The 22,344-nt window shown below is 46.0% G+C and overlaps 2 protein-coding genes across 4 annotated transcripts; one reads left to right on the top strand and one right to left on the bottom strand.

Annotated features, from left to right (window-relative positions):
* Positions 1 to 2,198: 2,198 nt before the first annotated feature.
* LOC126651120 (translation initiation factor IF-2-like) lies at positions 2,199 to 3,389 on the bottom strand. Its single transcript, XM_050336691.1, has one exon. The coding sequence runs from the start codon at positions 3,387 to 3,389 to the stop codon at positions 2,199 to 2,201; it is 1,191 nt and encodes a 396-aa protein (XP_050192648.1).
* On the top strand, positions 2,391 to 22,067 carry BMF (Bcl2 modifying factor). 3 transcript variants are annotated; one of them, XM_050334999.1, is made up of 5 exons: positions 2,391 to 2,467; positions 3,738 to 3,902; positions 4,822 to 5,142; positions 6,114 to 6,277; positions 10,967 to 12,356. In XM_050334999.1, exons 3-5 carry the CDS (start codon positions 4,827 to 4,829, stop codon positions 11,087 to 11,089), a joined length of 603 nt encoding a protein of 200 aa, XP_050190956.1. In that variant the 5' UTR covers positions 2,391 to 2,467; positions 3,738 to 3,902; positions 4,822 to 4,826; the 3' UTR covers positions 11,090 to 12,356. The 3 variants fall into 3 exon arrangements, with proteins under 3 accessions (XP_050190956.1, XP_050190957.1, XP_050190958.1); XM_050335000.1 differs by lacking the exons at positions 2,391 to 2,467; positions 10,967 to 12,356 and adding an exon at positions 20,118 to 22,067 and having other exon boundaries at positions 3,650 to 3,902; XM_050335001.1 differs by lacking the exon at positions 2,391 to 2,467 and having other exon boundaries at positions 3,650 to 3,902; positions 4,918 to 5,142.
* The last annotated feature ends 277 nt before the right edge of the window (positions 22,068 to 22,344 follow it).

The raw sequence follows: 22,344 nt of genomic DNA, 5'->3' as shown, positions 1-22,344 counted from the left end.
TCTGCTTTATGATCCAGGAGGCTACTCTTAAATTCCCTGTTCCAACCACGAGAGCTACAAAAATAGAAAAATAGAAATGAAAACTGAGCTCATTGGATAAGACTACCCCCACCAAAGTCAAGTTGGCCCTGTGTGGGTTTTGGAGCCCACCCAGGCAGAGCAGCTTGCAAGACCCATGCCTAAGATCACAACATACTCTGCAATTACAGCACAATGCTGACAATAGAGTTTTGTCAGTAAAATAAGAAGAAATAATTCTGAAGACATGTAGGGGATATGTAGGGGGGACTAACTAAATAGAAGAAGCAATTTTGTTCACTATTTTTATGAGCAGTAGAGCAGGCTGACAGAAAGGTTATAGGATGGCACAGTATTCCCATGCACAGATGTCACAGGGACACTACTGCACGTGATTTAAGATTAATCTCTTGAATCAAAATGCCACCATGTACACTAATGAGCAAAAACCTCTCAGAGTAGCCATCCCTGGGGCTCCCATTCCCAGGTAAGAAGCTTGTCTCCATACTATTGTAGAAACTCTCTCAGCAGAGTGCAGTGAGGTTGGTGGTATAATTTGCCCCCAGTTCACAATTTTCCATTTCAGACTCACTGTCTCTGTCTTGGTTTCGGTCTATTTACTCGGAGCCATTTCTTAACAATGTCTAATTTCCTCAAGGAATCCCTCTGAGTCCCCTCTCTTAGAAATGCTGCCATATCTTTTTTTTTAATCACTGAAAGGCACAAATATCCTTCCTGAGCCCTCTTACCATCTAGCCTGATTATATACATAGATTTCAGTTTCCATACATTTTCTACACAGTAGGAGTTCCCAAAATGCAGCCTCTGGGGATACAAAGTGTGGCTCAATGAGATGAAAACAAAGGCAATCAGGTACTGTTCTTACTGTTAATGAGCCTAACCAGCAGGCAGTTATTACTCAGTCTGGAAGACATATGTGGTTGGAATCATAGCACGTTCATTTTTTATTTATAGCGATACACATTCAAATTAGAAATAGCCCTCCAGCAGCTGGCATTTTGCCAGGGCCTGACCATCACTGTGATAAAATTTGAGTATCTTGAAGATACAGAATGCTTTTCGTCACCTTTTTTTTTTTTTTTTTTTTTTTTTTAAATAGCGTTCTTCTCTCCTCCTACTCCAAACTCCCTTGACGATCAAAAGTGGACAATGAGGCTTAATTAATTTAGGATCCTGGCCCTTACTGAAAATGAAAGAAACGAGTCCTTTTGCTTTCTTACTTGGTGGTGAGGTACAAATCAAACATGAGCTGATCTACTTGTAAATAAGCAAAGGCTCAAGCCTTCTGGCAAATAAAAGAGTAGAAATGAACACTTGGACAAGAACCATAAAGAAATGGGTTCTTGGAGAGAATGAACATTACTAGCCTATTAATCCATTAATGGCAACTGTAAATACCTCACCCAAAATCACAGCGAGCCTGAAACATTTAACTGGAGAGGCTCACAGAGCCTGGCAAAGACAATGTGATACAAGGAAACCACAGTAATTAGCCTCACCTTGCCAGTCATCGGTTTCCAATCTAACCCCTCCCCTGAGTTTAAGTTACAAACCTCAATAACTGTGTGGCAGACTTGACAGCAATTAACATTACTCAGCTGCCAGCTGGGTTTTAAAATCTCGCTTCCAAGAGATCTTGTTACGTAGGTTTTAAAAACATCCTGACAGGGTGCTGCTGCACGGGGAGGACCTGGGTTTTGCCTCGCTCAGCTTGGTGAGGTTTTGCGACTAATTTCAGGGGGACCTGATGAATCAGTGGGAGAGGAAGGATAAGTAGCACCGAGCTGTTGTTTGGAGTAGGAAGCTTGGCGTTTTGACGGGTTTGGTTTTGGTTTTTTTCCTGATCTTTTCATCGAGGGGTTTCACAGAAAGCACTATCGAGAATTTTGCTTTATTAGTTTATTCTTTAGTCCAGTGTATCACTACTCGTCTACAGAAAGGAGCACGACATGCTGCGAAGGTCTCCTTGACCCTCACACCTCAGCATTCAAACTTTACAAGTCAAGGAGAACTTTCTAACTCATCTAAAGCCAAGAAATCAGGGTTCTGTTGGAAGATAACTAGCTGGAGTCACACTCCCATCAGATTTAAAACTAGCCCAGCGTGCCGGTGGCTCAGCCCCTGGCTAGGTATGACTGCCGGGATCGCGGCTCCATGCCTCAGTCCCGCTGAGGTCTGACCAGCCCCGACTCCCTCCCCGCTCCCACCTGGATCAGGACGGATCCCTCCCCCGCCGCTCGCGCGCGCGGCGACCCCGCCCCTCCGCGCCCATTGGCTGCGGGGCGGGGGCGGGGCTGTGGCGGGGGCGGGGCCGCCGTCAGCTGTTCGCGGCGCGCCCGGCGGCGCCGGCCGCACTTTGGCCGTGAGGAGGCGGCGGCCGCGGCTCCCGGGACGCCCCGTCCCTGCGGGACGCCCGTCCCGATTCTCGGTGAGTGCCCAGGAAGCCCCTTCGCCACTGGGGCCGGCCGCTCTGAGCCAGGTCTCCGGTCAGCGCGGCGCCGAGGCCGGGCGCGATCGTGACAGGGAAGGGGCTTCGCCTCGGGGCAAATCCCGGGCCGGCCGGTCCTGCCCGGAGTCCTGTGCCTGCGGGGGAGCGAGGAGAAGAAGGGAGCGGGCGGGCTGGGAATGAGCTCGGCTGGCACCGGGAAGGCAGCGATTTGTTGATGCAGGCGGTGGCGGATTCTGCAGGCATCGCTGCCCTTCCCGGGCCGTCTCGCCGGGCTCGGGTATCTCGCTCCACGGCGCTGCCCGAAGGAGCCGCCTTTAAACCTCTTGGCCGGGGGCACATCTGCGAGGCTGGAGCCCGGGCGGGGAGGAGTTAAAGGCGGCCGGTGGTGTCGCGGCGAGGCCGGCCAGCTTTGTTTTGGGACGCTGGCACGCACGTGTGCGCTGAGCCCTCCCTCCGCTCCCGGCCCGCCGCCTGTCAGCGCGGGCGTGCGGCCGCCCCGGCCCGCGGCGTTTGGCCGCTGGCTCGGGCGAGGAAGCGCCGTGGGTCGGACACGGCGCCGGGGACCCGCGAGCTCCCGTGGCCCTGCGCCCGCCGTCGGGCAGAGCCCCGGAACCCGAGCTGTCCGGTGTCTGCGGCTCCCGGCGTGAGCTGCCTTTGGACAGGGTGGAAGGAGTTTCAGTGAGTCGTAGGGTGAGCTCTCCTTCACGCTGCCTCGGCATTCTCTCTTCGGCATTTCCGAGGAGCTCTTCAGAAAAGGTCGGACTGTATTGCAGGAGGTCGAGTTAAACTTCTTGCTCTCTAAACCCTCTTTTGTGCAGTGTTTGCTCTGTGCACTTTCTTTGAGGAATGCCCGTATCCCAGCGGGGCTGACAGATGATAATCCATGACTCTTGGGGCCCATAACTCCTTTCGGTGTACTTCTTTAAGCCATGGATGAGAATGCTATGAGCGCTGTTCCACTGTTGTCATCCAGCAGAGCTGGACCAACTGTGGGGCTGGTACTTGTTCTGCTCTGAAGACACTTTTTTGGGAGTTGTCGCTCAGCTGAGCGAACTGCTGAGATGCAGCAACTTAAATAACCATAGTGCCTCCAAGTTAGAGCCCTGCACAAATAGTTCTTGCACTGCTCAGTCCCTTTGTCTCCTCTAGAGTACTAGTGTCCTAAGTGCTGCTCACCTGGGGGGATATGGGAGCACCAAGGGCAGCACCGAACACATCCTTATAAAATTATTATTAATGTCTCCTTCAGGCCTGAAATTCCTCTTGCTAGTCTTCCATTCTGTTAAATGCCTCGCAAACCAGAGCAAAGGAAGAGACATGAAGAGTTGAATTTCACTGCCTTGTTTGGAACTGGGTGGAAATCCTGGAGATGGATCTCTTAGGAGTCTGTCTTCCAATTGGGTTAGATGCACAGGTAACAGTAAAGGGACTTGTGGCATTTTTGGTAATTCTGCTTCTACTTGCTTTATGTTTGCAAAGAACTCTCAAATAGTGATTTAGGGCTTATGGGGTTTTCCCCCCTCCACCATATTTGTCCAGCTTTGTACTGTAACAGAGCTTAGGAGTGTTTACTGTGGCAACTGCAGAAGTCCTGCTTTAAACACTGACACCAGCAATGGTTTTCTTTAGTAGTAGGGTGAACCACTGCAGTGACAGTGCATATAAGCTTGAGGGTAAGAGGGGTAATGAAGTGACTCTGTTGCCAAGTTTGAGACATGTCTTAAGTGGAGCTGAGGGAAGAAATGAGAAGTTGAAAGGAAAGTTGGCTCTCACAGGGAGAAGTAATGGAGAGCTTCACAGAAATGGCTTTGCCAGTTCTTGAGTTTTGCAACCATTGGGGCTTGTTAAAAATCTGGCCTTGCAGCCTTGTGATTACAAGAGCTTTTCTTCTTCAACAACCAACAGGTGGGAAAAAGTGAATGGGGTATATACCTTAAAGTTCAAACACAGCAGGCCAAAGCAAAGCAGACACTAAAGAAGCTGACTGGCCACAGGGCTTTTGGAAGGACTGGGGTTGCTTTTTAAAACAATGTCTTTTCAGTTTCCATGTGCTTAGAGGTTGGGGGTTGGCTACCTACTTGTGAGCAGTTGAAGAATTAGAGCTGTCAGTGGACTGTTACACGTGTGAACTTTGTCTCTCTCTGGCCCAGCACTTGAGGACTTCTGGCTTTCACCACAAAGTCACTCGCCTCTCCTGCCCATGCAGATGGGCAGTACTGGAAGGGAGGTGTGGTAAAAATAGTTGTGTTTTATTGTTGGAGCAGAAGGCATTATCTCCTGGACAACATTCTTTTTGAGTCTTAGCTGTTTCCTCAAATGTCCCTTTATTACAGGAGCAATGGATCGCCCCAGCTACCTGGAAGAGGACTATTCTAGCCTGGATGGGCTGGACGATGACGTGTTTCACTCTGATGACTTTGGACTTGCAGGTCAGCCTGGTGAGATGACTGCAACTGGCTTTTTCACACAGAACCAGTCCTACAGCTGCCTTCTGGGGAGGTTTCAACTATTCCCCCTCACACACTGCTGTGGTCCCGGTATCAGGCATCCTGAGCAGCAGGACAAGGCAACTCAAACACTCAGCCCGTCCTCTTCCAGTCAGGATGTTATGTTGCCTTGTGGAGTCACTGAAGAGCCACGGAGACTCTTCTATGGTAAGAGCACTCCAGTGTCACTAGCTTTGCAGCAAGGAAACTGTCCCTTTAGCACTTCCCCAATCAAGCAAGGTTACTTTCATCAGGGCATGTTATTAAAGGACTGAAATTATTTTGCTTTGGTCCTACTCCCTCAAGAAGGACAACTTATTTTCTTACCCTTGCTTGTCCACTGCAGGAACCAGGCACTTGCTCATTGCTTCTGCTGTCTTTGATGTTCCCACTCTTTCTCTTTTTGGCTTTATTCTATCACATTTTATTTTACTGCTAGATGTTTAAGTGCTCACTGTACCTTGTATCCTGCAATTTGCCTACATTTTTAAACTACTACTGGTCTCATATGTATAGGAAGACTCCTAGAAGTTTTCAGTGGAAAGCGGGAAATGCAAAAAGTTAGAGCTTTTAGGCTCTTTACTGGAGTTGTCGAATAAATAGCATGTCCAGACAGTATTTTACTAGCAACTGATGTGACACCACTCAGTTTTGTGTATCGAACTCAGCTTTAATTCAAATCAGTCCCACTAAATGCGAGAAAACTGAGAAAAGTCTGGCAGAAAAGATATTGCAACCTCTAAGAGGAGACAACTTGAGGCAGAGGTCTTCTAAAACTGCAAAACTGTCATCAAAAATAAAAAACAAACCACAGGACTTGGCTGAACTATAAACAAGCAAAAAGAACCAAGTGTAAGATCTTGCCACTCATTTCACTATGGGAAGCAACATTTTACTATGGGAGCCAAGATTATATCGATTAAGCAACTCTGCTTAATCAATATAAGTCTATTTAAAAGCTGAGCAAATGTTTTACTGCATGATTATGGTACACAGTCATTGTTTGGGCTTCAGGAACTGGACTTTAACATGAGTCAAAAATTTAGGATTATGTGCAGGTCTTTCCTACATGAAGTGTGCTGAATAGAAAAGGTAATCTTCACACTGGATGAATGACTCTTCTGATCTCTGTTTTGTAGGGAATGCTGGTTACCGTTTACATGTCCCTCCAGCTGGCTTTGGGTTGGATCCACACCTCCAAGAGGAACCTCAGGAAGGTCAGCAGGAAGCACGTGCTGAGGTGCAGATTGCACGGAAGTTGCAGTGCATTGCCGACCAGTTCCACCGGCTCCACATACAGAGGGTAGGGTGTCTCTGGAGGGGAAGGTGGGGATTTACCTATCCAAGAGCAGTACTCTAGAAGACCTGCTCCAGGCATCAGCTGAGTGGGCTGTACTTCAAGGTAGCAGACTGCCCACAGCAATAAAATGGCAGGAGTATCCTGATAGATTTTTGCTTATGCTAGATTGCTGGCTCTTCCTAAAGATTGGCAGGTGGAGGGAACAGAATGTGTGGGATTCCATTTTCTGCCTGGGAAGGTAGCTATTCTGTGTTAGCTGCTGCTATTCCAGCTCTTCCAGTTTATCAGCAGCGGGGTTTATGAGGCTTTTCCAAGGGATCTCTCCCTTTTTTAGTACAGTTTTTACTCTTCTTCTCCACTTTCATCACTACCAACATCTCTTCTGTGGAACAAGTGGCCATCTGTGGCTTATGTCAGCTCCTCATCTTGGAGACAACAGGAAGCCTGGAGTCTGTTCTGACACTCCTTGTTGTCTAAGAGTAGTTCTATGTAATGTTGTAAAGTATATTTATATTGTGCTAGACTTGCTAGCAGCTCCTCTGTCAGACAGTCCTAGCTAGCATCTCAGACTTGTGAATAACTTCCTCACAACAAAAGACAGCTGTAAGGTGCCATCAGGTCTGAAAACTACACTCCAGATTCTTGATTTTGTTTCCTAAAAAGAAAAATTAAAGAAAAAAAGAAACCCTGCTATTCAAAGAAACAAAATAACCATCACCCCCAAAATCCCTGATTCTTTCTTCCTTGCCCTCCTTCCCCTGTTGAGTAGAGGTGAAATGGAAATCTCAGCCCATGCAGAGCTGGTCAGAGGTTGCAGAGGTTTGGCAGTAGGCAGCAGCTTGCCACTTCTATGCAAGCCCAACAAGGAGAGTGTGTATCTGCTTGTATATGAATACATGTTACTGACTTCAGAGGGGGACAGAAAGTTTATCTCACTCCAAGTGAGTTGCTGCTGTGGGATCTGTTGCAGGCCTTCTCAAAGGTAAGTGAGGATCTCTGTCCTGGCCAGAGAATGTGGCTTGTGGTTGGGCAATGTTTTGATACTCTCTATGTCATCTGAGAGATAAGGGAATTGAAGAAACTGTAAAAGGAAGATTACTCTCTAGAAACGTAGATGGGGCTATGAATGCCATTTAGCAAGCTGCTGGAATAACGAATTACCACGAGATTTTTAACACGTGTTGTTTGTGGCTGAGTGGGGTTTTCCCCGGTGGCGTCTTTTCGCCAGCGATAGCTGCAGACCCCACTCCCTGGCCAGGCTCTCACAGGAAAGCGAAGGTTTAACCATCTCGCCAGAGGAGCCCTGCGGTGAACTGGTGGAACTGGTTGTAACTTGATCCCTTTCATTTCGGGGGAGTGTCCATATCTGATGCCTGTGCCTTGGAAACGCGTCCAGGGGCGCCCACCCAAACCGGCCCCACCGAGGCTGCCCGAGGTCGGGCTCTCTGCTGCCCGGAGCGGCGGTGCCCGCCCGGCCGCGCTGCCAGAGCGGGAGGCCAGCCCGGCGTGTGGGAGCCGTAGTAAACAAAGCCGTCCGGCCGCGCTGGGCGGCCCGGCCCGGCCCCCGGGGCCGGCAGAGGAGGGGCTTCGCTCTTTGTTTGAACTGGAAGAGCAACAAGTTGTAAAGGGGACGGGAGCGAGGGCCTTCGGCCATTTGAGTTTGAAAACAAAACATAAGGAAAAAAAACCAAAACAAAACAACCCGAAAACTTAACTTGAGGACAGAGTAGTTCAGCCAGTGGTTATCCACAACCTGACCCTGGGATAGGCCTTGGCATTTGGATCTGTAAAGGGATTCTTTCTTGTTTGTCAGGAAAACTGAGTACGAAGCCACATATTGGTGTCCAAGGCACTGTTCCCTGTGGAGTGTTTTGTTGTCATGCCCAATCCCTTCCCTCCCAGCCCTGCATGGAGGATTTCCTTTGGCTTTTGGCAGAGATCCCCTGTGCAGAAACCCCTCTGTCCTGTGTGCAATGACTTTTCCTAGCTCGTTGCTGAAGAAGCAAGCGGTCTGCCCCTGGAGACACATGAACTGGTTCACAATGTGCTCTGGTTTGGAAGGGGCAGCCTCTGAGACATGAAAAACTGGGCTGTCGTTTATCTTGCTGTGAAACTAATCCCTGATTTGGATGCCCCATTTCAGCTTGTCTCAAACATTTGGTCAAAACCAACTTTCCAGAGTGGTGTCTTGAATCAGATTTAAAATGCCATAAAGTTAGTCACACCAGTGTGGTCTTGTGAAGTTCTGAGAGAGAGCAAGCCTGGTTTTCAACAAGCTGTGCCTCTTTTCGGAGCCTACAAAACATCTTATCTGTGAACCTGGGAAAAGAAAATGTGTGTGCCCTTTCACTGGGAGTTAGGAAAGACTTAGCATTGGAGTAGTGCATCCAGTTAGCTCAAGAGTTGCCCTCTCATGGCACCTGAGTTCTCTGAGACTCTCTAGCAGTTCAGGTATGGCCCCCATTCTCCTGCTGCAGCAGCAAGTCTGTGTTGACACAAAACTTGCTGGTTAATGTACATCCCTGGCTGAGAGAGAAACTGAGCAGGCGATAGCTGCTGAGGTTGACGTCACTGAGTTGTCATTGGCCTCAGCTGCACGCATGGTCTAACCCATCCCACACTGGGAAGCCTGGAGAGTCACTGTTATCTCTTCTCTGGGCTTCTGGAGCTAAATGGTATTTATTCTGTGGTTCTTGGCTATACAAAAAATTCTTGGGTATGCATCTCATAAGAATAAGAAAGTTGGCTGCACCTATGCTTGCTTTTGGCATGTACACCATTTTCAGGGTTTCATTTCCTATTAATATGTTAAACAGAAAAAAGTAGTTTAAAACCTGGCTTTTTCATCTTCAGAACAGTGCTAGAGCAACAACACAACATTACCTAGAACTCTGCAGCTTTTATCTCCTTAAGATGCTGAATCTATTGTAAGAGCGGCTTGAGCAACCCTCTGTGTTCCTAAGTAGCAGAGCCTGTTACAGGTTGATCCAGTTTGCAGAATGACATGCGAAACTCATCTGTGTTTTCTTGAGTTCTTTACTACCTCTTACCTGATTGAAGCTGTGTTGCTTCTGGCAAAGTTCCCCCGTTGTACTTTTTTCACCCTGCCCCTGGAAAACAAAGCTAGAGCCAAAATGTGTTTTCTTCAGGAGAACCCAGGACCTCCCACCTTCTTCTTGGTTTGGAGCAAGTGTGCCTTTGCCTGTGAACTGCTTGCTGTAGCCCAATCTGTGGCTGAGCTTAAAGACTGCACTCTGAGACTATGGAGAACAGAGCTGACCTTAGGGGATCTGCTGGTTGGTTATCTGAGACGTGCTGCCCACGCCCCACATGCCCAGGCTGTGGCAACAAGTGCTTGGGCTTTGCTTCAGGTCCTGAGCAGGTCCTGAGTGAACTTAAGTTTCCTTGCCTTGAGGAGGGGATTCAATCTGTGCTGAACCAACAATGTATTTCATAACATGATATGCAGCTAGCTGGGATGTGAGTAAGACAATCAGGGACAGTGGCAGCAGCAGCATAAAGCCACCCCAGAGGAGAACAGGGTTATACAGGGGTGGGGTGGATGACACTGTATATCAGTATCACACCCCTTCAGTTTGTCTTGCTCCATTGAGACACTGGAATGCTACAGCTTTTTTCCAAATAAAATAACTCTTTTTAAGCAGGCTGTAGCTTTGAGGGGACTGCTTTTATTGCATCTCTTCTTCATGGAGATAAGATCACTTCACAGGGGATAAAATTGTCTCTTTAAGAGCCAAGGAGTGGTAGCCTTGAACAGTTCTGGGCTCAGGTCCAAGCAGAGCCACTGACTTGCTGTATGACCTCAGACAAGTCTCTTGACCTCCTTGTGCTTCAGTCAACCCATCTGGAAAGCTCGGTTTAAAAAAAGCTGAGCCTCAATGAGAACCAGATGCTGAATCAGAGCTGAGCTTTCTTGAGTAAATAAGTGCATTACAAACAACAACAAAGCCCCTTTCCAACACATCAGGAATCCTGCAGTTGATTTGGATATGCTGACCATGCTCAAAAAGCCTCTGTGGATCTAGCTATAGAAAACTTTGTTTCTCTGAATTCCCCAGTTGGTTCAGCAAATAATTCTTACCGTTACTGCAACAGCCTTGAGCAGCCTGTGGAACACAAATGCTGGCATCCATACTGGCTGTGGGCAGACAACTAGGCATGTACCTGTTTGCCTCAAGCTAATGACAATGAAAATGTCCAGGAGGAAATGTTGTTTTCCTTTGAAAGTGAAACTTGTTGTGTTTTGCATATTTTTTCCCCTCTGTCTCTCATGAGAGTTATCAAGGTCTCCTCTGAGACACTTGTGCTTATGCAACAGGGAGCCTGTGTCTCTTTTCGTAAAGTCATTGTCATGAGAGAGTGGGCGCACAGTGCTACATGTGCATCATTTATCCCAAAGTTCATCAGGCTTTTCTTCATTCTTTATTAAGGGACAACCAGGGAATTTTTAACAGTTGCTTTTTTTACACTGGAAATGTTTGCAGGAAACTGTTCTTTATGGTGACTTTATGTTTTAGGAAAAATCTTCAGAAAAGTTTCCTATTAATGTAATACAGAGACTCAGACGGTCCTGCAGCTGAGCCTGTAGCACCGGCAGCTCCGTACTTTACTTGTACCTGCAGTCTCTTTGAGACTTGGGTAAGTGTTTTCATTCTTTTGTTTCCCTAGCAGGTCAGCACGTTTCAGGATCTTCCCAGCTGGCTAGTGCTTGCTGGTCCCTGCTGCTGCTGTGCACAGCAGTGGGTCACCTCTTCAGCTCCGCTTTCTGCACCTTGCCCTCAATGCAGGACTTGAATCTCCAGCTGAGGATGGAGGAACATGGTGAGGGAGTGAACTCCTGAAGTGAGTGAGCCTGGTTTAGAGGGCAGGGAGTAGAGTGAGTGTGAGGTTGGGAAGACTGAGATGTAAAACAAAATTCTTGCGGGCTATAGAACTGGAATCCTAGGCTTGAGGAAAGGAGGTTGCCATAGGGGGAAGAGGAATTCCCCTGTGCATACAAATGATAAAACAACCTATTGCCCCTTACCTAGCACCCTTTCCAAGCTCGCTTGGCCCCGGCAGATGAACCTGAGGATTAAAGGGTGGGCTCAGTTCCGCACACACTGTGTCTCACCTAAAAAATCCAATGCGCAGGCTGGAAGGTGTAAAGACCTTCCCCGGATCTTCGCTCGCGAAGACTGGCCATTATTATTCTGAAATCCTGCTGCCTGTGGAGCTGATTACTTGACATTTAGGTTAACAGAAACTTGCTGGACCCTTTCACATCTGATCTGAAATCGTGTTCTTTGGTATGTTAAGAAACTGAGAAACGTACATAGTTATGCCACCGTATAAATTTATGTTTCTCCTATATCTTGAATGTTACACATAATTCTGGTTTTCTTCTTCCAAAAATGATGTGGCAGAACTGCATCTCTGAAAAGGTTCAGAGAAAGGCAAGAAGAATGATGGAACTTCCATATGAAAAAATGGGCTAGGACTGCTAAGCCTAAAAAAAGACACAAAGCAAGAGGGAAGCAAAATTAAACAGAAGTCAAAAGTGATGTGAAGGAGATGGATAGACCAACTTCTCCCAGTACAAGAACTAGGCAAAATAAAGTCAAGCTAGTAGGAGCCAGTTCAAAGTAAATGAGTTGTTTGGGGTTTTTTTCATGCAACAGGTAGCTCTGTGGAGCTCCTTGTCAAGGCATATTGTGCATCCCAGTGCTTTATCTGGGTTCAAGGGGAACTGAGACAAGTTTATGGCCATTGAAGCAGACATTAAATAAACAGAAACCAGATCTGACTCGGGAAGTCCTAAGCTCAAACTAGTTAGATGCTAAAAGAGTATTAGGGGGAGCTATTGCGTGTACTTGCCCTCAGCTTTTCCTCAGGCAGCCTTGTAATGCTGCTGTTGGAGGCTGGGCTATGCAAACTCTTGATGCAAGTCACATACAACCACTGTGTATCAGTTAAATAAAAACCACAAAACTTTTGCATCAACCTAATCTAGCCTTCTTCTCTATGCTTTCAGCTGACAAGAGATTTAAATATATTATGGGTTTGTTCCTACTTAAAATAAGGGATAATGTTAAAAAGCAAAACTTCCTGCCTAGCTCTGGTAGAGGAAGTGGGCAGAGGATAAGGGTGGTGGCAGGAGAGCCCTGCAAGCTCTGTGCAATGGTACACTGTGAATCCTTCACCCCGCCAGACACAGAACTGCGCTGTCTTCAGGCAGTGAGGCCGCAACCTCAAAAGACCAAGATTGCCCACAATAAAGAGCACAAAACAGTCCTCCGGGACAGCACAAGTGAATTGTTTTGCAGTATTTCTAACATCAGTGCAGTGATGTTAGTGTTCAGTGCTGTTGTTTCTCCAGTACAACCCCTGTAGTCTCCACAGGTGCTTTTGCATTTCCTCAGCTCTCAGAGCACTGTGCCGGCTGTGACAGTGGGAACATGCTTTGCACTTGTAGCAGTGTGACAGCTGAGAAATTATTTTTCAATTAAGAAATAATTGCAGTAATACCCCACTTCTTTTTTAGTGTGGGAGACTAGAAAATGCAGGTTAAAACTTGACTGAGATCATGTAAAGATTGCTCACTGGAACCCAGTTGTTCTGCCTCCAGTCCTCTACTTAGGTTGGTTGATCGTATTAAGATAGTGCCAACTCCGAGGGGGATGATGAGATGTTTGGACTGATTATTTATGGTGAGGAGTGTGTGTTTGTATTTTACTCAATTAAATTTTATGGTGGAAAGGCAGGAAAGCAAGTGCCCGAGTGCAGAGTACTCCTTTGTTTCAAGCCATTGAGGAGGAATGTCCCGCCAGCCTTTTATAGTCTCCGTTTGTCTTTTGTTTGTTTGTTTGTTTGTTTCTCCTCGGTAGCTACCCTTGCCAATTCCAAAGAACTGGACCACAGCAGAAAAAATAGTGATCAAGAAATAAAAGTAGTGAGGCAACTCCTGTTAACCCCAGTTAGGTTTGCCCTGGTGCAGGGCAGAGCTGAGGGGGTGCTGGCCCCGGGCTGCAGCCGCACCGAGGGGAGCGAGGAGGAGCGGGCGGTGCGTGCGAGAGCCCGGCCGGGCCGTGTTTGCGCTCGGCGGCTGTGTTTATATCGCTGGCTAAATTTAGCCTCTGAGTCATCGCCGCTGCTGACGAGAGGCTGCGCTGCCCGCAGGCTCCAGCCCTGCACCTGCCCTCCCGCCGCCTCCCCGCGCAGCCGGGCGGCCCCGCGCACCCTTCCTCCCCCCCTTCCCCCCCGCCAGGATATTTTTCCTGTAAAAAGTTTTAAGGTGTTATTTTAACCAAACCCCGAGGCAGACTTTAATCACTAGGGGGGGTCCCGGCAGCACCGAACGGTTTTGGGAGCACCTCCCTTCTGCCGGCGAGGAAACGGATGCCAAACACAGGTCAGTGGGTCCCGCGGCCCGTGCGGGGCAGGGACAGAGGCGGTGGGCTGTGGAACAGCTCTGCCCCATCACATGCAGGCTGAGTCAACAAACCCGCCCGCCCTCGCTGCTGCCGGCCGTCGCTGGGGGGTGTGAGGTGTCCTCTCCTGGGCATCTCTTCCAGCACCCTCAACCCCACCCCCAGAACATAGGGGCGAATCCCCCCGGACCTCGTACCACAGGTATAAAGTGGTATCAGGTGCGGCTCTGTGGAAATGCAGGACCCTTATTTACGGTATTTGTTGAAAATAAGCCAGCGTCCCCCACCCCACCCCCGGGGGAGGGGCAGGAGGGGAAGACCGGGGGCCTGGGAACGCAGTGGCCGATGGTTGCCCTTCCCAGGTTGCCGTCAGCTGGCTGTTACCATGGCGGCTGTCTGCTTCCCCTTCCTGCCCGCTCCGCAGAGGAAGGCGCGAGTGGCTGCATGTTTGTTTTTGAACTACAAGAAAGTTGAGAAAGGGCTCACCTGCGCAGCTGTGCCGGCAGCGCGTTTGGGGCAACACCGTCGCCGTTTGCTGCTCAGACCCAGCGCCTCAGCAGGAGTTCATGCTGCCCCTCGAGCTTGGGCTGGGCAGCCCATAAATGGGGTTTGGGGGTCTCCTGCACCCCATATCCCGTCTGCTGCACCTGGTCCTCTATATTCTCTCTCCATAAACATACGTGTTGCTTGTCTTGATGCAAAGCCTGATGAAAGCTCATGAGAAAGGAAGCAGTGCTTGAGATGACACCACCTTCTACCACAAATTTAGTCCCATGTAAGAGCTCTTGCAAGCCAGAAGGATGCAGATCCCCAAGGAAGATCTCTCATCCTCCTCTTTGTGTCACCACAAAAAATCATGCTCCTCAGCTCCTCTTTCATTTTTTTCCTCTGTTACTGTCTCCTTTTTTCCCCCGTTACTTTTACACATGCATTATTCTTTGGTCATTAGGAATCACAGCTGGAAAGATCTGTATTTGACTTCACTGGCCTGCATTTCTTGCTCCAGTGGGGGACACCTTCTTTAACCTCTGTTGCCTTGGGGACTGTGACTTTTTAGTCTTTCTAAGCTAAAGCATATTTTGTGGTAGCACAATATGCCTCCAGCCACCTGGCAGCCAAAACAGCCTTCAGAGATTAGTCAGCAACTGCTCCCAGTGTGCAAGTATTTTTGTATTCAGTGAATAAATAAAATCCCAACAACTTGTTGCTAATACTTGTATTAGTCATTAAAGGAAGAATGATGTTTTTGTGTACACATGTGCAGTTATTCTTCTTTTGCTCTAACAGTGCCATTATGGCCATATTAATCCGTCTAGTTAAGATGGGATCAGAATATGACCCTTAACTATCTGGAAGCTATCGAGCAAAGTCAGAAGCTGCCTATGAGATCAAGAGGGTAGACAGGTACCCTGCTGTATATGTCATAAAAATGTACCAGACCCACATACAACATGTCTAAATGATGAACATATTCTTACTTTTTTAAGTAGGGATATTAATGGCACATATATATCAGGTGAAAAAGTAAATCTTATCTTTAAACATTTTTGCTCACGGATGCACTGAGCACAGCGGGACAGCATTTTCTTTGGAGTGCATTACCTGTCCTGATCTTCCCTTGATCACTGCCTGCAAGGGCTCAGTAGGAGTAAAAAGGTTTTGATGTCTGGGTGCTATTTGACAGATATATATTAGTATGCTTACAGTGTGGAACCTGTATTAGGAGTTAATTAGGGGGAGGGAATAAATGTCGGGTCGATCATGTCCTTCTTTCATGTGCTTCCAGTAAAAGTCTTGCATGTTTTTTTTGTGCGTGTTTACCAGTATTCTGGCTTTTGGTTCAGCACAGTTCATGGAATAGGCTTCACTAATGTACTGTTGCTCAGAGGACACTTTTCCTGTAAAACGGCCTTTCCTTGTGACTCATTGAAGCATTCATGTTAACGCTTCAGACAGACGGTCTCTTAAGGATATCCCCTTTAAAAAGCAGCAGCTGCAATAGGAAATGGTTTTATGTGTTTCCAGCTTTGTGTTGACTTACTGTATTCACAAGTCTAGTCTTCTTTAGTTACAGTTAGTAAAGAGGGCAAAAAGGGCTTTTTTCCTTCTTGGGAAGGGAGCCACAAATGGGTCATTTTGTTGCTACCACATGGAGGTGACAAACTGTTCGTCCCTGATACTTTTGTGCAGTAGTGACTCTGAGGACTGAATTATTTTGATAAGGGACAAATTGGCATAGTGAAGTTTAGGGAAATTATACACCAGTGTTGCAATAGTTATGAGTCTTAAAAAAATGTCTTGAAACATATCACCTATGAAAAAAATAGATACTAAATTCATGGAATCACTCTTCTGGGTTTTCTGTCCTTCCTGGTAGCTAACTTATACCACACCAAAAATCCCTCAGTCTTGAAATATTTGAGAACATTGGTCTTGGCAGAGGCGTATCTGGGGAAAAGATACAGAAACTTGTGAAATGGACATTTTTTATTTCTTTCCACAAATCGTTTACTGCAAAAAACGTCTGCCATTTCCATTTTGTGCTTCTTGTCCCATATTGAATTAGTACCATGGAAAGCAGATCACCCCAGAAGTGAAGCCATAACTCTAAACCCCATTAGCTAGGCTTCCTGCTGAAGCAAGTAGTCCCATCTTGCTCCTCTTCACAAGCCACCTTTCTGTTGTCCTGACACAAGCATCGGCTTGACTACATGATGCCATGGATCAGATGGATTAGGGTGACCTGTTCAGTAGTAAAGGCAACTTATTTATCAGATTATTTCTGGCCTTGATCATTGCCCGGCTCTAGTTCACTTTCCTGAACTGCTGTAAGGAGAGGACAGTGTGAGTGGGCTGCTTCAGTGGGCCAGTGAAAGTGTATGTGGGATTACAGTACCGTGGAAGAAAATGCTGGCTGAACACGGACCCAGGGAAATTTAAGCAAGCCATAGGTCTAGGAATAAAACCTGGAAAGCTGCCCTCAATCTAGTCCTTTATTTTTTCACTTCAAAACAAAATTAATGGTGTCAAAGTCCTTCAAAAAGTTATTTGAGATGTTATACTTCTTATGAGCAGGGGAAAACAAGGGTAAAGTATTTCCTATTCTACTCTTGCATGGAAATCTCTTTCAGTGTCTTAAACAAATATGGGAAGCACTTTTAAGTAGAAAAGGACAAAAATGCTGTACAGAAAAGTGGCTTCAGGAGGCAGTGAAATAATCACAATAGCACATGAACACATACTAAAAAACGTATTAGAGTTTTTCTCGGTATTTGTCATACCACATCCCATTGATTATCCTTCAGGTCTGTGATCTGTCTAAAAGTAAAGCCCTAAAACTCTTATTTACCAGATAAAAACAAAACCCAATACCTTCCTCAAAAAGCTCCTCCCCTTCAAAAAAATGGGAGGAGTATGAGCGCAGTCATTCCATTGTGTTTTCCAGAACATGGCCTCCTTTACCTATCACAGCAAAGAGCAAGTAATCCTTTTCTTCTGAGGTGATGACAAATTTGGAGGAGACAGATTATTTGGAAAACTGTTATGGTGTGACAAGCACAAAGCAGCCTCCTACATGAAGTGGGACATTAAATGGGTGTTCTTAGATATGTTTGTCCTCCCAACAATGTGGAACAGTTGAAGTTGTACCTGCCAGATCAGCACTGCTCTTGTCTGCCTCCAAATCACCCCACTTCATAAAATTCCATGAGAGCTTCCATTAAAGAGGGCCCACCAGGGAAGCTGAGATATATTTCAAGTTTAGGATTTCTCTATCAATTTTTAAACATCCTTTTGCATTTCCCTTACTAAGTTTCTGTAAGACATTTCTCTTGGCTGCCAATAGAATGGAATAATCTGACAAAGCAGATTGTCTTCAGAGCATCTGTAGTGTGTTTGTGCACTGTGCTCTCCTAGCATAGTTCCCTACTTGTGGAAACTGCAAAAGACAACTTTGTGCTTGCATGCCACTTCACTGTCATCCTACCCCAAGGAGCAGTCTGCCTTAGCTGTAATAGCTTGATAAAAACAGGGTGTCTAGATGCCATGGGAACACTGTGGTTCCATGTGCATATTTGAGCAGGGAGCGTGGCTGTATGGAGGAGTGTGGCTGTATGGAGGAGGACAAGAAGAATCTCTGATGAGGAAGGACAAACCTGGTCGAACTGAGGTATGAGTAACAAAACAGAAAACATCTTGCTTTTTGAGATCAAGTTGTTTTTTTTTTAACTTAGCCCTAGGGGATGGTTTATAAAAGATTGTTTTCACCTGTAAACCTAGAAATGCCTGGGCAATCAGGACTGATTGAACTCAGGGCCGGTTGCTTTGCAAGAAATGATAGCAGGCTCTAGAGCCACTGTCTGTGGGTTATGCTCCAAACACAGTGCTGTTGAAATGTGTGATGGGATCTGTGTAAACTCTTCTAAATCCATTTCTTCTACATCCACTGTTAAGTCTTGAGGGTAAGAATAATGACCCACTGCTAAGATGCGAGATGAATACGGGTTTTCTGAAGCCTGTTTTGTGTGTGCTTGTGATTTACATGGCACAGATCTACTCATGCTGAAATACAAACATAACTTAACGACTATCTGGGAGGGCTTTGAAGAACTGACACATCTCCAATACACCAACACCAATTTCAACTCCTTCTTATTTGTGATTATGTTGTTGCTTAAAATGGGAGGGGAAAATTCTCCAAATGATATTAGGTACAGATAAGACAGCAGCTCTTTTAATGAAGGCCTTCTGACTCACAGAGTACAAAGGTGCACCCACATACAGAGTTCTTACACTTTTATATCTTTTACTAATTATCATATCTGATGGGGACATCCAATCATAAGACCCCTTTTGCCCTGGTAACACCCTCAGAACTGCCCCACTGGTGTCCCTCCAAGGGTCTTGAGCCTTCTATCTTGTCTTGTCTACCATATCTCTTGTTATTTCAGTCCAGGTGTGTGTCCCAACTGAATGTTCTTGCTAATAATCCGTTGCCTTGAAAAGACGGTTAAAAGATGGTTAAACTGAAGCTTTAGGAATGTGACACACAAACTGTGAGAAAGTAATGGTCTAAAGTGAAAGAAAACTACAGCTACATTTAAATTTACAAAAAGCTAAAAATCTTAAAATTCTAAGGTATCAATTTAAAAAATGCCTTGCAACCGTGTTGTTCTGCCCTGTTGGGCTAATCTGAGATGAAACATCTTGTTCATATAATGTGCTTCAGTGCTCTTTTATGAACTTCTCAATACTGAGACTAAGTTGTTGGAAGCCAGTCTTCTGTTTCCTCGTCTGCTGGGGACTGGGGAGGGGGGAGAGGGGGCGGAGATTTGGGCTCGTTTGTTTTGTTTTCCAGAAATTATCATGTCGGCTTAGCAAATATGGAATTCTGGATGAGAAAATGAAGACTGACTTCCAACAGAGGGTTGGTTATTGAGGTGAAATAGTATCCCAGGCTGGGCAATGTAAAGAGAAACCCACCTGTTTGTATGAGATGCCATTAAAGTGCAGGAAGGTGGGGGGATAATCGAGGCCACTTTTGCAGGGGTTATTACATACAACAAAAGGAGGAGCAGTGTCCCTGTCCCAAAGCTGCATTATATAGTCTGGTGTCCCCCTGAAACTCAACTCCCATGTTTCTTCCTTGACAATGGGACCTGAAATAACCTCTTGGTTTTGGGTTTTAGTGTGTTTTCAAGTATGTTCTTGCTTAAGGTTTAATTGGCTCCAGTCAGTAGGAAAGGGCTCCAAGGCTGATTATTTATGGCTTACTGTCAAAAGTGGCTATAAAAAGGGCAGTATTATCTTGGAGATGCTGGGAAGGAAAATGTGGTGGGGGGAGGGTGGGGAGTGTGTGTGTGCACGAATGTGTTTTCTTGTACTAGATGAAATCAGAGTTTTGCTGTCTCAGCAGTGTGGTTTAAATTGAAGATTAACCCTTTGACCTTCACGGTGTCAAATCACTTACAGATGGATCACCAGTTATATTTTTTCTTTTTTTTTACTTTCGGGGTGAAGGGGGGCTTTTTTTTTTTTCTTAAAAAAAAAAAAAAAAAAAAGGTTGTTTGTTCATGCAGCTGGGGCTTTTGAAAGGCTCAGAAGCCAATCTGATTAAAAACAGCACTTGGCTAAACTCTGCAAAATCCTACAAGCAAAAAAAAAGTTTAATCCTCTTGTGCACAATGCATAAAGGGTCTGCTCTTTTCTTTTTGTAATGTTAGAGCTACAATTATTTCTGGAGAACTTATCATTTCCCTCTCTCCCCTCATCCTTTGCTGCACCCCCTTGTTATGCTGATGGGATTAAAGTGTCTGCTCTTGAAAAGTGTAACTGAGTTGTTATTGGAAAAGAGAAGTGGTATGTTGCAATTTTAGAAATATAAATAACCTTGCTCCAACTGTTCTTCTCTACAGCATCAGCAGAACAGAAATCAAGTGTGGTGGCAGCTTTTTCTCTTCCTACACAACTTGGCCTTGAACACGGAGGCGAACAGGAACCACGCTGGGCAGAGGTGAGCTTCGCCCGCCTGTTTCAGGCCACATCCAGTCTGCAGGGAGCACTGAACAAACACTGGTTCGGGGGCGAGACATTGCACACCGCCGGCCGGATGTGAGGACTCTGACTTTCTGATACTCGTCTTCAAGTTTGGGTGTTTTTGTGGACTCTTCTTTGCCGCTGCCTGCCTCGCGAGGCAGGGAGCTCTTGTCCAACACTGTCAAAGGAAAGCCAGAATGTGGGTGTGTTTGGTAAAGCTTGCTGCTGGTTCCCCGCACCGGTGACCTCTGTGCAAGGGAGGCTTCCTCTGCCCTGTGTATTAGGTGATAGTAGAGTGCTGGAGTGTCATTTTGGCTGCTAGTTAAAAATGATGGTAGTTAAAAATGATGCCTGGGATTGGTGACTTAATGTACTTTGGGTATCTTCCAGAGCAGAGATGCTCAATTCCTCCACATTTTTAGCAATGAAAAGCATTCAAGTAGCTTAAATCCATCGTGTTACTTGTTTTCTTCATTGGTTACTGTTTATTTCATTGCACCCTCTGTGAGAGAAAATAACAAAGAAATCTGACCTCTTCAGTCATTCCATTGGGCACCAGTTGCAGCGCTCTCACATGAAGTTGTTCTTTGTTATTGCCATCAATAGAAAAAAATGTTTTAAGTAGAACAGTCTTAAAATGAAACCTTCCTGGAGTTGCTGTTGACTAGCAGGTTCTACCACTGGTTGCTTCCAGTTCAGTGTTCTCAGTGCCCATGAGCCAGCATGAAGCCAAAAACCATGCAATATGACACAAGTGTCATTCTTCTACAATGCTAATGTATATGTTTTTACTAGTTTTATGATGGGTGTTTATTTTGTGTTGTCTTTCTTTTCTTTTACTATAATGTGGTTGATCAGGAAGGCTTAGATCCCAGGCATCCAATGGTTTTGCTTCAGGATTTGACAGGGAAATTAATTAGCATCTAATCTGATATGTACACTGTACAAGCAGTCTGTCCATTACTCTACTGTGCAGTGTTTGGAGGCTGCTGTAGGCATATATTGACTAGCAGCAGTAGTATGACTTCAAGGGAGATCTTTTAGCAGTTCCCAGTTTGTATGCACTCAGAAGTTTGTCCATATGGCTGACACTATTGGACCAGCACAGGGAAATTAACCTACCAAAAGGAACTAGCCTTAAATATTGATAGCTACTTTTCTGTAGCCTTAAATATATTTAGTTCACAAGCCCAGTGACAACTAGGGTAAAACACAAACAGAAAAGCAATACAGATTTTATCTTTTTTTGGAGCATTTCCGTATTGCCACTGCACCTTGTTGTAGGTCTCAGATGATACAGGCAGCATGAGGCAGAGCTGTCCAGAGAATGGCTCTTCACTTGTGTTACAGGTGTTGACTGCAGGTGTTGAGAAATTCTTCTGCTCTTGGTCCACTCTGAAAAATAAGCATTACTGTACGGAAGAGTAGTTTACTTGCACATATGCTTTCCTCCTCCACCCCTCTCTGCATATTCTTCTCTAATTCATGCTTTCTCTGGTAGTTGTGTAATCTCATCATTGCACTGTAGTGTCTGGTAACAGTTTGCTGAACAGAGTTAAATTTGGACCTTCTCCCTCTCTCCCAGCCCTATTCTCTTGATTTTTATCCTGCTCTACTGTGGCAAAATGTACTTTAGCTCCCTGAAAGAGGTCCCTAAGCCTTTTTCACTTTCATATACTCACAGGCACTCTCTTTCAACATAAGGAGAGCTTATGTGAGAAAACCTTTTTTTTTCTCCTTTTATGTTATATTTCTAGCTAGAGCTAGAGTAATATGTTTGTCCATGATGGTTAATAATTCATGTAAATGAATCTCAAGTAATATTTTGTGGGGTGGGTTTTATGGAGAGGGAGGGTGGGAGGGTTTTTTAGCAGGAGGGATTGTTTTTGGTTTTGTGTTGTTTCTTTAAGCATGTGCACTACAGAGTTACCCAGAGTGATCTAAGTGGTCACTGTTGCTGACTTTGCTGCAGCAGTGTGGAAGCCACTCTCTGCCTGTGTTGACAGAGATGAGGCTTTCCATACCTTGCTTTGCACAGTCTGCTTGATGTAAACGCTGGTCATTGGAGAAAGAGGACTTAAATGGTGGGGAAAGCCCGAGGGGTAG

This window comes from Myiozetetes cayanensis, unplaced genomic scaffold (genome assembly GCF_022539395.1).
Source record: "Myiozetetes cayanensis isolate MyiCay16 unplaced genomic scaffold, myiCay2020 scf6-25, whole genome shotgun sequence".
Taxonomy (NCBI): Eukaryota; Metazoa; Chordata; class Aves; order Passeriformes; family Tyrannidae; genus Myiozetetes; species Myiozetetes cayanensis.
This window is presented reverse-complemented; position numbering and strand designations above follow the sequence as displayed.